Source organism: Trachypithecus francoisi, unplaced genomic scaffold (assembly GCF_009764315.1).
Source record: "Trachypithecus francoisi isolate TF-2019V2 unplaced genomic scaffold, Tfra_2.0 Lachesis_group3, whole genome shotgun sequence".
Classification (NCBI taxonomy): Eukaryota; Metazoa; Chordata; class Mammalia; order Primates; family Cercopithecidae; genus Trachypithecus; species Trachypithecus francoisi.
In genome coordinates, this window is record NW_022681468.1 from 15,178,086 (window position 1) to 15,193,063 (window position 14,978).

At 37.2% G+C, this 14,978-nt stretch overlaps 1 protein-coding gene across 2 annotated transcripts in view; it reads left to right on the top strand.

Moving 5' to 3' along the window:
* Window positions 1-878: 878 nt before the first annotated feature.
* The window catches only part of CATSPERB (cation channel sperm associated auxiliary subunit beta), a 161,960-nt gene continuing 147,860 nt past the window's right edge, over window positions 879-14,978 (top strand). For both annotated transcript variants that reach the window (XR_004432343.1, XM_033191569.1), the window contains exons 1-4: window positions 879-1,026; window positions 5,034-5,112; window positions 10,485-10,573; window positions 12,471-12,611. Coding sequence is in view for 1 of the 2 variants with exons in the window: in XM_033191569.1 (XP_033047460.1) it covers window positions 958-1,026; window positions 5,034-5,112; window positions 10,485-10,573; window positions 12,471-12,611 (378 nt within the window). In the remaining variant the exon portion in view is untranslated. The remainder of the gene's footprint in view (window positions 1,027-5,033; window positions 5,113-10,484; window positions 10,574-12,470; window positions 12,612-14,978) is intronic.

The following is a 14,978-nucleotide window of genomic DNA, read 5'->3' on the forward strand; positions in this document are numbered from 1 at the left end:
AAAAAAAAACTGGGGTGATGTTAATCTTGGATGACTGAAACATCCTCATTATCTTAGTCTTTGAACTTTTTGAATCTTTAACATTTCTCACATAAAAAGGATAAGAAGGCAGGGCACGGTGGCTCAACGCCTATAATCCCAGCATTTTGGGAGGCCAAAGCATTCAGATTACCTGAGGTCAGGAGTTCATGACCAGCCTGGCCAACATGGAGAAACCCTGTCTTTACTAAAAATACAAAAATTAGCCGGGTGTGGAGGCGCACGCCTGTAGTCGCAGCTACTCAGGAGGCTGAGGCATGAGAATCACTTGCACCCGAGAGGCGGAGGTTGGGGTGAGCTGAGATTGAGACTTTGCACTCCAGCCTGGATGACAGAGACAAGACTTCATTTCAAATAAATAAATAAATAAATAAAGATGAGAAAAATGTATAAATAAAATTGTTAAATGACAAATTGAGTTAAATATTTACGTTAAATATTGCAAGGGGTTATTTTACCATTTCACAAGTAAAACACTAAATTACCAGTAGAAAATGGTTAACAACATGCCCGGATAATTTATAGAAGAAAAAATGTCAAACAAGCATATTTTTAAGTGTTCAGTTGCACCAATATTGAAAAATATAAAACAAGATTTTTTAATGTATCAAATTTCAGATTATATCTAATTTTCACTGCTGGATTTCTGGAAAGCAATTTGTTAATATACATCCAAGAGTCTTAAACATGTTCATATCCTAAGGAACTACTTTTAAATGTAGGAAAATAATTTTGTTTAGGATTATTCATTACCACATTTTTCAAAAAAGAAGACACTGGAAATAACACAAAATATTTTATGTTTAAGTAAATTAAGTACCATTATTTTTAGATCTACAACTGGGAAGACTTAAATAAAACACTTGAGTTACACGAGAAAATGGTCAGAATAACAATGACTGAAAGAAGGACGTATAAATGCAGAGGAAACAGAATCGAGAAATGTCAAGATGTCCACAGTGGTTATATCTGGTTGTTGATTTATGGGTAATTAATTTCTCTGTATTTGTTTTTATTTTTCACATGTAATAAGCACTGTTATAGCCAGCAAAAAATTACAAAAAAAGTCAAAGTCATCCTTTCAATCAGCCCATTCCCTTGCCCCCTATCCTCCTGACTAAACAGAAGCCTAGTGCATAATTTGTTTTTCAGGGAGAAGAACCCCTTTCATTCCACTGTTACAGATAAATCACCTACTGTGGGAGTAGTCATGGTACTCACATCAAAGTGTAATTCATCAGTGACTGTGACTGAAAGCAGATCCTTTACTCTTTCATAAGTGAGGAAACATCACATGGGGGCAAATGAGGAAAAGAAAACTAAGGGGTTGCTGGGGGAATATAAGGCAAATGTCAACTGCTTCATCATTCTTTTTAGAGCCTTCAATGTGTACCCTCAGTATTGCTCAGACTTTTTTTTAAATGTGTAACAGTGTTGCTATGGTAACTGAAAGCTACAGCTTCTTCCATTAAAGCTTTATCACCTTCCCTAGTGGGAAACGGAAAGAGAGCTCCGAGTTTCTGGGAACTGAGTCTTTATAAGGAGAGATATTTTGTTGTGTTTTGTACACTATTTCAGGTTCTTCTTCAGGTCAAGGTCACCAGAAAGGGTGAGAGAGATATATTTCTGATGTGGGCTCTTCCAGGAATAGATTAAACCCAGACACCAGACATATTTCATGATATGAGGGTAAAGCAGGTTTTACATGGCCATGTGAAGGGACTTCTGAAGGACAACCCGAGTATAAAACAGGTTTTATTGTCATCATTATCAAAAAGTTATGTATCAGCCTCTGTGACCATTCATGACTAGTCAGGGCGCTGGGTAAGACAGAAAGGTTCAACCTCAGCTCACTTGGTACTTAGTCAAAGGCAGCCTTAGTAAGCACATACAACCACATTAAGGACAGTCACGCAACACGAATACGGAGGACAAACTGGCATGCCATTCAGTCTCACTGTCTCTGTGCATCCACAGCTCATTCCTAACTTTGTGTATTTGCTTGTCTTGTTTACCTGTCAATAAGGCCTTCTCTATTTTTTTAAGTCCCACTCTTCCTTCAAGACCCAGTTATGAAGCTTCTCCTCTTTGACAGATTGCCTCCTTTTAAACCTCATTTTATGCAGTTAGCATGAGCTTTTAGCATTTATGTTTTTCCCCAGGCATTCAGTGATCATATGATAATTGAAGTATTTTATAGATAACCATATGTAGGTTTCTGATCCTATCTAGATGAATGTTATATTAAAGATGGTAGGTTTGCAGAAACTCCACCTCTCATCAGTTTTTAAAGAGAGTGTCCTGTGGTGCTCTGAAAGAGGCAGTTAGTTGGAAATTCCAACTGCCTGTCCTGTAGATTTCTAAGCATGCTTCTGTACTTGGTAGCTGCTGATTGGCTGTTACCAAAGGTGACTAGAGTTGCTAAGCCAGTCAATAGGGAAAACTCGGCTCCTGACTTTGCGTCTTTCTACTCAGTCTATATGGAAGAAAACTTAGACAAAATATAAAAAAGAAAAACATAACTAGTTGGGCATCTCCTAAAGAGGTAATTACAGTAAAAAATATTAAAATAAGGACTCTGCTAGAGTGTGAATTTATAGTGTGATCACTATTCCATAGTAATGGAGTAACTACAAATGAACCAACTAGGGGAGGAGATAGGTTCCTTCAGTGGGGCAATTCCCAATGTTTATTTGGTGCCAGAGAAGAGAAAATGCCCAGATATATGACTTGTATCCAATAATTATGTAAAACTTATAATAATTGCAAAGGAATGATAACTGGCGGTAATTTAACTGCTAAGTAGGTCAGTAGGGAAGTGTGATGAGGATAATGAAGTTGCTGCAGTGTATAGAGATATGGAATTCAGAGGTAATACTTGTCAAGTGCCTATTCTGTGTAGAATAACTGTTAGATATTTTTAGGTATTTTTCATTTAATTTTCACAACAACACTGTGAAGTGCCTGTTATCTCCATTTTACTGAATAGAATATGAACTCCAAGAAGTTAAATAGCTTGCTAAAAATCAAGTATTTCGATGGACAGAGTTCATCTTAGGCTAAAGTCTATGTCTTTAATCACGAGCTGAAAGTTGAAAGAAGATAGTATCAAATAAGGAAACGTTGTAATATTGAAGGGAAAATAAGAAGAATGAGACTAGAGCTATGCCCCAAAGAGTTAAAGAAACCAGTAGGTAGCAGAAATTCTTGAGCTTGCAGGATGGCAGATAGCAAAGCTTGCAGAACAAGCTTGCTGACATTAAAACCAGAATTTCCACCACATACTTCATACTAACTCTCTCAAATTTGTACAGGTGACCCATGAAGAGGCATAAAGATTCCAATAATGGTGTTATGTCATTTAATTTCAATGTTTAGCAAAGTGATATAAGATTTTTCTGGTAAAAGCACTATTTTCAGAGTTTAACTGTGATAATGTCTCCACGTAATGTTAAATTCATTCTTACACCAAAGATATGCTTGAGCATTGCACCATGCTGATAGAATTTTAATCTACTATTTGTTTCCTCTTGCCTTGTGAAAACAAGTTGTTTTCTAAGATGATTTTTTAAAATTCACTAAAAACCTTCGGTTCTCCCCTGTTAATGTAGTGAGAATGAATTCAAAAATCAAACTGTTTGAGCTTTCTACTGTCAATTAAATGTATTTAATAAGCAAGTCAGTTTTGATGAAGGAAAAACACCAGTTACATTTAATTTACCCAGCAGTTGTCAGGAACTGCACAAAGATCTGAGATTCTATTCCACTTAGAGTTGGCAAGTTAGTCTGTTCCTGTTTTCTTGGATGCTGGCAAAAGACACAAGACTCCTAGGTCCGAGTAAAAGGACTTTATTACTAACGGCAAAAGCAGTAGTCAGAGTGTCCACACGTTGCTCACTCTAGTACCCTCTGTCCCCCAAGTTCCTTAAGAGGTGAAATTCATCATGGATGCCATGTTAGTTTGCTAGGGCTGCCGTAACAAAGGGCCATACACTAGGTGGCTTAAACAACAGAGATCTATTTTTTCACAGTTCTGGAAGCTAGAAATCTGAGATCAAGGTGCTGGTAGGGTTAATTCCTTCTGAGGGCCATGAGGAAGGATCTGTTCATGCCTCTCTCCTGAGTTTATAGGTGGCTGTCTTCTTCCTGTGTCTTCACTTCATCTTCCCTCTGAATGTCTTCCCTCTGTGTCTTCACTTCACCCTCCCTACGTCCAAATTTCCTCTTCTCTGAGGATACCAGTCCTATTACATGAGGGCCCACCCGAATGACTTTATTTTCACTTCATCACCTCTTTAAAAATCCTGTATCTAAACATGATTGCCTTCTGAGGTATGGATGGTTAGGACTTCAACTTCAGAATTTTGGGGGTAAAAAATTGAGTCCATAACAGATGCTTATACACATAGTGGAGTGCATTACAGGAGAGTTACAGTGAGATTAGGCTATTCACCATGGAAACAAGCCTGCTGTTGTCCAGGATGCCTTACCTCATCCCTCAAGACTGATGGCTGCAAACACAAGCCTGAGATGAACAGCATCCAGGGCTTTGCATTCTTGGCACACTCAACGAGAATGTGCAGGGATACTCAGGACCATGTGAATTATCTTCCCCAAAAGCAATGTCGTCAAAATATTAGATTAAGTTACAGCTGTGTCATCCTCAGAGTCCTCATCAATTCAGGCTCTGTTTTACATAGCTGTGTAATTGATCTCACCTCTCTAAAAGTTACGTACGCTGAAGGAAAACCTGAGTCACATCTCTTTTTCTAGTTTGTAATAATTATATCTATAAATTTACCTTTAATACCAAGTAGGAAGTAAATTTAGAGCTTAGTCAACTGTTGTGTTGTCTGCTTTTGTCACACAGTGTGAAACATTAAGAATATTAAGTTGAGATTATTTCTTTACTACTTTGTAGTTGTTTATAGCAAAAGGAATTCAAAAATATGTTCAGAGTAATTGACGAAAATAATTCTTATTTATTCCAACAGATGGAATTGCCACTTATATATGTTTCAGTTTTGCTTTTGAACATATTTGAATTTTCATCAGGAATAGTATATAATAAAGGTAAGTTTCAGACTGTCTTACTCTCTATTTCCTTCTCAGGAGTTCTTATTTGTGTCCCTTCCTTATTTACAGTAAAAAATTTTTTTCTTTTAATATTTCTTCTTTATCTTATCTTCCAACTGTTCCCCAATATTGTCAATTATACTCTGGTCTAGCGGCTTCTGATATCATTGTGAACCTATTGTTATCAAGTTGTGTACATGGAGACTTTTCTCTGGTTATAGTATTTTATCACTTTAAAGTCATAGAATATTTAAAGTTTAATTTTATACTTGCAAAACTTTATTTGAACAGACATTTTAAAATTATTTCCTCCATGAATGGTTGCATTGTTGTATGAATGCAAACTGAATTATAAGGCTAGTGGATTGAGGTTGAAAAGAGTTTTCTAAAAGTAACACACAGATTGAATTAGTCAGTAGGACTTTTATGGTTCTGAGAAAGGTACAGGGAGGGTACCTTTATCATGGGAGATTTGTCCTGCTTTAGGTGCACCTGCTGTTTCTTGATTACCTTGGCTCAAAATAATCAATGTGACAAAGTAGCATATTTTGATGTGGCGTGCCCTCATCCCTTGAAGCCGCAGTGGTGGGGAGAGAGAGATGGAAAGCACTTTTGCTGCTTTTGTTTTCAACTTCATTGCTGTAAGGTCGTCCCTCTTACCTGCAAGGAACCCGCGGTGGATGCCTGAAACTGCAGAGAGTACCAAGCCCTATATATACTGTTTTTTCTTGTACATACATACCTATGATGAAGTTTAACTCATCAATTAGGCATAGTAAGAGATTAACAATAACTATTATTAAACTCAAACAAGTGGAACAATATACTGTAGTAAAAGTTATGTGAATGTGGTCTTTCTTCTCTGTCTCTAAATATCTTAGTACTCTACTCACCCTTCTTCTTGTGATGATGTGAGATGATACAATGCCTGTGTGATGAGATGAAGTAAGGTGAATGACATAGGCCTTGTGAAATGACTTTATTGAGTAAAATAAGATTACTTGAACACAAGCACTGTGTTACTGGGACAGTTGATCTGATAACCTAGGTAGTTGCTAAGTGACTAATAGGCAGGTAGCATATAGTATGGATATGCTGGACAAAGTGATAATTTACATCCTGGGTTGGATGGTGGAGGATGGCATGAGACTTTTTTTTTTTTTTCTGAGATGGAGTCTCACTCTGTCACCCAGGCTGGAGTACAGTGGTGTGATCTCGACTCACTGCAACCTCCGCCTCCGGGTTCAAGCAGTTCTCTGCCTCAGCCTCCCGAGTACCTGGGATTACAGGTGCACACCACCATGCCCGGCTAATTTTTGTATTTTTAGTAGAGATGAGGTTTCACCCATCTTGGCCAGGCTGGTCTTGAACTCCTGCCCTCGTCATTCACCTGCCTCGGCCTCCCAAAGTGCTGAGATTACAGGCGTGAGCCAGCGCACCTGGCCAATGGCATGAGATTTTATCACACTACTCAGAACAGTGCACAATGTAAAACTTATAAATTGCTTATTTCTGAAAGTTTCCACTTTATGTTTTTGGATTATGATTGGCTACAGGTAACTGAAACTGTGGAAAGTGAAATCACAGAAAAAGGGGGACTGTTATGGTTGTATAACTGTGAATAGGGCAATGAATGAATTCATAAATGGCATTTTTTTCTATACATTTGTCCCACAGTGGATTTTTATTGTAGTCAGAGCAGGCATTTCATTGGTGGTTACACTTGTGTGGTTTCCCTTTATATCATGATTCTTGTTAAAGAAGTCACATACTGTTGAAAATATAACTTCTCTGGCACATCTTTCCTTTAGAAGCTTGCAAAAGAGTAATTTTCTGTGTTTTATTATTGTAACAGAATCTAGCAAACTCTATAATCTGAGAATTTCTAGGCAAAGGGGTCCGTGGAGGGAAAGTTAGAAAACTTGGAAATTGTTTCTCTATCTCTCCCCACAGTATCTCTGCCTCTGTTTTTGCCACCCAAGCCCAAAAGATTCTGTTGATATGAGTACATAATTCACAAAATGATACCAAAGTGCAGAGGACAAATCAACTAGTTGCAATGAGACGAGTGTTAGAAAAAACTCTTTGGCCAGGTGCAGTGGCTCACACCTGTAATCCCAGCACTTTGGGAGGCCGAGACAGGAGGATACCTTGAGCCCAGAAGTTGGAGACCAGCCTGGGCAACATGGCAAAATCTTTTCTCTATAAAAAATACAAAATTTAGCCAGGTGTGGTGGTGCCCACCTGCAGTCCCAGCTACTCAGGAAGCTGAGGTGGGAGGATTGCTTGAGCCCCAGGAGGCAGAAGTTGCAGTGAGCCAAGACCACTCCACTACACTCCAGCCTGGGTGACAGTGCAAGACCCTATATCAAACAAACAAACAAACAAAAACAATTTCTATTTGAACTGGATCTTAAAATGTATTAAAATTTGAGGCAGAGAATGGAAGTAGAGAGAACCCCATGCATTTCAGAGGTGATGGATGAGGTTGTGTGCAGGGGAGACTGACAAAATGGATTTAACTATTGAAAGAGTGTGTAGGGGGATAAAGAGAGGATGGCCCTTAGAGCCAGAAACAACTTGGTTCCAGTCTGGCCCACTGTTGTTAGTTATATGAACTTTGAGCTTGATATCCTCTTCTTTAAAGAGGAGACAGTAATATATATGGCCCAAGGTATTGTGGGAATTTCATCAAATAACATCTAAATCCAGCTCAACCCATTTGAGCTTTAATGGCTCAAAGTATGTTATTCAAAGGAGTTAGTTTCCTTCTGTTTAGCCTCTCACCATTTAAGGAGTTTAATTCATGAGATAAGGGTGTGTCAGTGAAGATTTTTAAACAGAGAAGTGATTTGGACTTCACAATCAAATTATAGCTTTAAAAAATGGGTCTGATAGCATTGTCAAGTATGGGCAAAGTGATTGTGTAAGTTGAAAGTACTCTGAAAACTGTTTAACATTATAACCTCCAGAAATATTTGTATACTTTGCATATTTGTGATATTTGTAAAGATATGTTTACTTATAGAATTTCAATAAGCACATCGCAATCATTACATTATACAAACAGAATGAGTAGCATTCAATTATAAATTAAATTTATTTTCACCTCCTATTTAAATCCAATCTTTGGCATGGTTCTTCCTCTGTCACTGGATGAATATTTGGGCCAGAACCAAGATTTTTTTAGTTACAATTGGATGATTCACACAGTTCTCCTAGAACGATAAACTCTGGGGAATATGAGGGACAGGAGAAATGGATCAGGGAGGGGCTGAGAAACTACCTGTTGGGCACTGTGCTCACTACCTGGGAGACAGATTCATTTGTACTCCAAAACTTAGTATACAAAATATACTTTTGTAACAAATCTGCACATGTTCCCCTTGAGCCAAAATCAGTTCTCTGAGCATTTGAAATTTTAAAACACTTTTGCATTGTAATTGTTGTAATTAAAATATCCAAGCCCATGTACAAGTCAAATTTAACTCTTATTTTATAATTGAAGTTTCTTCCCTGTTTCCTGTCTGGGCCTGTGCTGGTGGGAAGCCTATAGGTGAGGAAGAAAGGCTAAGATCAACTTTCCCTTCTCTCCACCTAGTGTTTAGATTCCTTTTCATTGTCTCATCAACTTTAGGTTTTGACCCTTCCTGCTCCAGCATTGTAGAAAGGGAGGGAGATGTGGGAGGGAATAGCACAGTTCTGCCCTAACTGGTTCTGAGGGGACCATCTGACATTTGCACTTTCAAGTTCCAGCAGATGTGTAAAGCTGACCCTTGATCTGTGGGCACTTGAATGAGTCCTTCATAGCCCCTTCCCCTCCCTCACATTACCGGGAATCTCTTATCCGCAGTTCTTCTAACAAAGGCAAAAACTTCTTCATTCCCACTGGTCACTTATTTCTTTGTCTATGCCTTCAAATACTTTTTGCTGACAGCCAGTTGCCGTTCAGAGAGACCTTTGAGGACAGGAACCTAGATGACCCTAAGTTAGTATTTTTTTACCAGTGACCTATATCTGGATCACAGGAAGCATTCATCCATCTTTTGCCCCAGTAAATTTTGGTTGTGCAGGACTCTTAATGAAATGGAAGAGTTCCCTGGCCCCTCTTGCAGGACATGCAGGGGTGTGGCTGTTCTGGCACTCAAACCCCTTATGGGATGGGGACCATGCAGATGGGCAAGTGCAGGAGCCGGACGAGCACGCCTGGGCTCTGGCTCCATGGCAGCATCCACGGGTGGGAGCAAGCCTGTGACTCCTGAAGCCCAAGTGGGTGTGTGTTACAGTGTGCCCTCTTAGCCTTGCTGTCCATGGGCCATTTAAGTGTTAACCAGCTCAGTGCCTTCTTGGTACCCAGGTTCTTGTCTGACATCCAGGAATAATCAGTTTGCGCATGGACTTGAAGGATGAATGCAGGGGTTTTATTGAATGTCCTGAGGTGGCTGTCAGCAGGATAGATGGCGAGCTAGAAGGGGAATGGTGTGGGAAGATGATCTTCCCCTGGATTTTGGCCTCTCCGACCATCCCCAGCAGAACTCGTCTTGGCATTTAGACGCTCCTTCTCTTCTCTTTGCTATTCTTCTGCTCTTCTGTTCATCTCCTTGCTTGTCTACTTATCTGCTCTGAGGCCTGGGGTCTGGGGTTTATATGGGTATAGGATAGGGGGCGTGGTGGGCTGATAGGCAACTTTTGGACACGAAAACAGAAATGCCTGTTTTCAGTCGGGCTGTGGGTTTCCAGGCTTGAGGATGGGGCCTTTGCCTCTTCTACCCAGTATTTCTGTCTCCTGTCTGTATCATTAACATACCCATCTCTTTCTCAACAAACCATATCCTGTTCTGTCCACCAAATCATCTCTTACCTTCTAGATTTTCTAAGTAGGAGTCTGAGTTTGCGCCCCAAACTGCAGGGATACATGTTACTTTTTTAGTGTGCCCATCAGACCCTCTTGCCTCAGACACAAGGTAAATAAGTAGAAGGGGTCCTCCTCCCAACATCTTCATTCAGTACCTCTCTATCAAAACACAAATTCTCTCTGCAGTTACCAATTCTGGATCCTTCTATACCCTCCAGGTGAGGCACTGAAGTGTCAAGAACTGGTTTTTGTCTACCTCTAAAACTTTTGTGTCATGGTCTAGCATGAATTATATTAGTGCTTCAGCCAAACCTTCCCTTTTTAAACATGCCTGATAGCGTATGTGTAAAAAGAAAAACAAGGGGGAAATTTTGAATTTTACCTAAAGTGAATTTAAAATGTACAATTATAATTCTTATTCCTTAAAAATATTTTGTCATTTTTAGAAACATGGTACTTTTTATGGACAGTCTTCTATCAGTGATCTAATATATATATATATTTTATTATTTAGGTGATACAGAGAAACGCTTTGCATGTTCTAGCAAAGGGTTCCCTCAAGAGACTGAAATAATCAAGTTATTTCTTTTCTCAGGAAACTTGGTAAGGTCCGCTGATAGCATGTGTTATAACCCTTCACGTTCCTTTAAAGTCCATGTGTAAAACCAATAGCACTGTATTCCTTCCAAATACCCTCTACTACGTTCAGATTTGGGGAGGAAAATTCTATATAAATAATAATTTTTTCTGTCTTTGCTAGTGTATGTCTACTTGGAGCAGGTAAAATACTTCACTACTTCACTTAGCCATAGAGTATCCTGTGTGTTTTTGCTTTTATTCTTTCTTTTTTAAAATGATGCCTCCTCCCTCCACTTTTTAGTGGAGTTGATTTGGCCTTTTGAAGTCTGACAGATGTAGCCTATTAGAGAAGGAAAGCTACCTCACATGACCTTGAAAATCTGTCTTGCCTTTCTATAACAAGTACCACATTGAAGTTGTCATTTTGGGTAAGGAATGATATGATCCTTTGATTCAAAAATGGAGACTTTTTAAAAACACACACAACAGAGTAAAATAAAGCATGCTATCAAGATCATGCAGCAAATACTAACAAAAATATATGTTAATAAAAAATGCACAGATTGTCTAAAAATCTATGATAAATATAATAAAAACAAAGAAAAAGACTCCATGAGAACAAATGCATTTATTCCTAAGCCTGCTTTGACTTAGGCCACAATTTCCTCTTGATATGCTTAAGTATGTATTTAAGCTTTATATATACAACTATTGAGAAGTGTATGCTCTCTGAGCCAAAAATGCATTTCTGATTTGTTGTTATATGTTATGGAAAAAGAATGGGCTTTGGAAGAAGATGTACTTACTTGGCTGGGGTCCAGTCTTGGTTCTGCCATTTATGGTCTGTGTGTCCTGGGGCAGGTTACCTAAACTCTCTGACCCTCAGTTCTTCTTCTAAAATGGGAATTATAACCTACTTTTTGGATAGTTGTAGTACAGTAGTTCTAGCAGCAGTAGTATTAGAAGTGATAGCTAACATTTATAAAGTGTCTATGTGTATCAGGCATTTTTAAAAAATGTTTAATGTTCATTATGACATTTAGTCTACACATTTAATCTTATTTGAGGAAAGTACTGTTGTTTCTTTTTTTGCTAATAGCCCTGTTAAAAATTGTACTGCCTTCCCAAACTCCTGCACTGTCAACCTCCCTTCCCTGCTTCGTTCTTATCATGTATTCTATATTCATTTCATTTTTTCTATCTTTTCCTTCATTCTCTACCAATCCATCCACCAATCTCTCCATCCAGTTTGTCTCCCTGCCCATCTCCATTAGAATGTTAATTCCACAGGGGCAGAGGGTTCTGTCTGTTTTATTCACATCTGCATTCCCAGCACCATTCATAGGAAGGGCTCAATAGATGTTTTTGGAATGAATGTATTTCCCCATTTTTTAGATTAGGGAAACTAAAACTCAGATAAGGAACTTGCGCAAAGCGATCTTAAGTACTAGGAGAACTAATTGAAATAAAGCTCTTGGTATCTGTCTCTTGTTACTTTTCAGTAAAATTCACCATTCCTGATCGCTACATTTTCATATACCGTCTCAAAACTAGGAAATATCCAATAAAAATGCAGTAAAATGAGGTTTGCTTTATACAGTTGCTTCTTTTTTATTTAGACACAAAATAACAATTTTAATAAAATTAGAACTTCTATTTGTGATAACATATTGCTTTGAGTCTGTGTTTACTACATGTAATAATAATGACCATTTCTATGATAGAAAAGATTATTATAAAGATGAAACCTTTATGATGCCAGCATAATAGGTTACTGAGTTCTGAAAGTGTAATTTTATAAATAGATTTTTTTTTTCTAACTAGAAACTGGAATTACTAATCACTTTTAGATCAACTAACTTGTGTCTCTGCAGCAAGTGGTTATTAATTGTTGTTTTTTTTTTCTTGCTCTTTCCTAAAGAAAATCCAGTGTTTCTTCCAAACTGAAAATGAAATTGCATCAAAAGGAATGCTAAGTGTGTTCACATCAGGAGGACTGGCTCCCAGCTTGGGAATCATTAATAGTACATATAATGGCATCTTCCACTTTAATTTAACGTTGGTAATTACATTTTATCTTATTCTGTGATATGTTATTAACAGGAAGCATACTCTTCCTTATAGGATGTATTTTTTTAAAATAGGTAGCTGAGTAATATTACATCTATGTATGTGTTAAGCCCAATGATAGTATTACATTTTTTGCTTTAAACAGTCATATATTTTTAAATAAATTAAAGAAGAAGAAATACTTATTTGTACCCTTTACCTACATGTTTATTATTTATACTGTTCCTCGTTCTTCCCTGTAGATATAAGTTGCCATCTGATGTCAATTTCTTTTAGCATTTCTTACAGTGCAGAACTGCTGGCAAATAATTCTCTGGGTTTTTTTCCTCCTAAAAATGTCTTTATTTCACCTCTTTTTTGGCAACAACTTTATTAAGATATAATTCCACACAATTCACTCATTTAAAATGTGCACTTAAATGGTTTTTAGTATGTTCATAGAGTTGTGCAACCATCACTACTAATTCCAGAATACCTTAGTCACTCCAAAAGTGATGAAAGTGAGAGTCTATAACTATTAGCAGTCACTCCCAATCCCCACTCCACTCCCCAGCCCTAGACAACCACTAATCTTTCTGTTTCGATAGATTTTCTAACTCTGAACATTTTATGTAAATGAAGCATATATACATAGTGTTCATGACTGGCTTCTTTCAATTAGAATATGTTTCAGTTAGCATAATATGGTCAAATAATATCACATTGTATAAATACCACATTTTGTTTATCCATTTATCAGTTGATGAACTTTTGGGCTGTTCCCACTTTTTGGCTCTTACGAGTAGTGCTGCTGTGAATATTTGTGTGAAAATTTTTCTGTGGAAATATGTTTTCATTTTTCTTAGCTACAAGGCGAGGGATGGAATTATTGGATCATATGATAACTCCATGTTTGACCTTTTGAGGAAATGCCAGACTGTTTTCTAAAGTGGTTGTACTGTTTTACATTCTCACCAGCAGCTTGTTAGAATTCCAATTTCTTTTCTTTCTTTCTTTTTGTTTAGAGACAGGGTCTTGCTGTGTTGCCCAGGCTGGATTTCCTGGGCTAAAGTGCCCAGAAATTCTGCCTAAACCTTCTGAGTAGCCATACTACAAGTGCATACCACCACACCTGGGTTAGGGTTCCCATTTCTCCACATCCTCACCAATGCTAGTTTTTATTTGTCTTTTTAAAAATAACCATCCTAGTTGGTATAAAGTGCTATCTCATTATAATTTTGATTTTAATTTCCCTAATGACTAATGATGTTGAGTATCTTTTTGTGTACTTATTAGGCCCTTGAATATGTTCTTTGGGGAAATATCTATTCAAATTATTTGCTGAGTTTTAGTTGGGGTATTTGTCTTTTTGATTTGTAAAAGTTCTGTATAAATTCTAGATACAAGTCTCTTATCAGACATATGATTTGCAAATATTTTCTCTCATTCTATGCATTGTCTTTTCACTTTCTTGATAGTGTCCTTTGATACACAAAAGTTTTTCTTAATGAAGTCTGCTGTATCTATTTTTTCTCTTGTTGCTCGTGCTTTTGGTGTCATGTGTAGAAAACCATTGCCTGACTCAAGGTTATGAAATTTTACCCCACATGTTTTCTTCTAGGAGGTTGATAATTTACCTTTTACATTTAGATCTTGGATCCATTTTGAGTTCATTTTTGTATTTGATGTGAGATAGGGGTCCTTACTCATTCTTTGGCATGTGGATATCCAGCTGTCCTAGCATGACTTGTAGAAAAGACTATTATTCTTCTTCTATTGAATTGTTTTGGCACTTTTGTTGAAAATAAGTTGACCATAAATGGGACAGTTTATTTCTAGATTCTCAATTTTATTGCATTGATCCACATGTCTATCTTTATACTGGTATCATATTGTTTTGATATTGTTGCTTTGTACTACAGTTTGAAATCAGGAAGCATCAATCTTCTAACTTTGTTCTTCTTTTTCAAGATTATTTTTGCTAGTCTGAGTTATCATATGAATTTTAGGATAAGCTTGCCAATTTCTACAAAGTAGCCATCTGGGATTCTGATAAGGACTGTACTGAATCCATAGATATATTTGGGTAGTATTGCCATTTTACTAATATTAAGTCTTCCAATCTATGAACATGGATGTCTCTCCATTTATTTAGATCTTTAATTTCTTTCAACAATGTTTTATGTTTTCAGAATATAAGTTTTATACTTCTTTTGCTAAATTTATTTTTAATATTTTATTCTTTTTTACTTTGTAAAGGGAATTGCTTTCTTAATCTTATTTTCAGATTATTCACTGCAAGTACATAGAAATATAATAATTGATTTTTATATGTTGATCTAGTATCCTGCAGCCTTGCTAAACTTGTCTGTAAGATCTA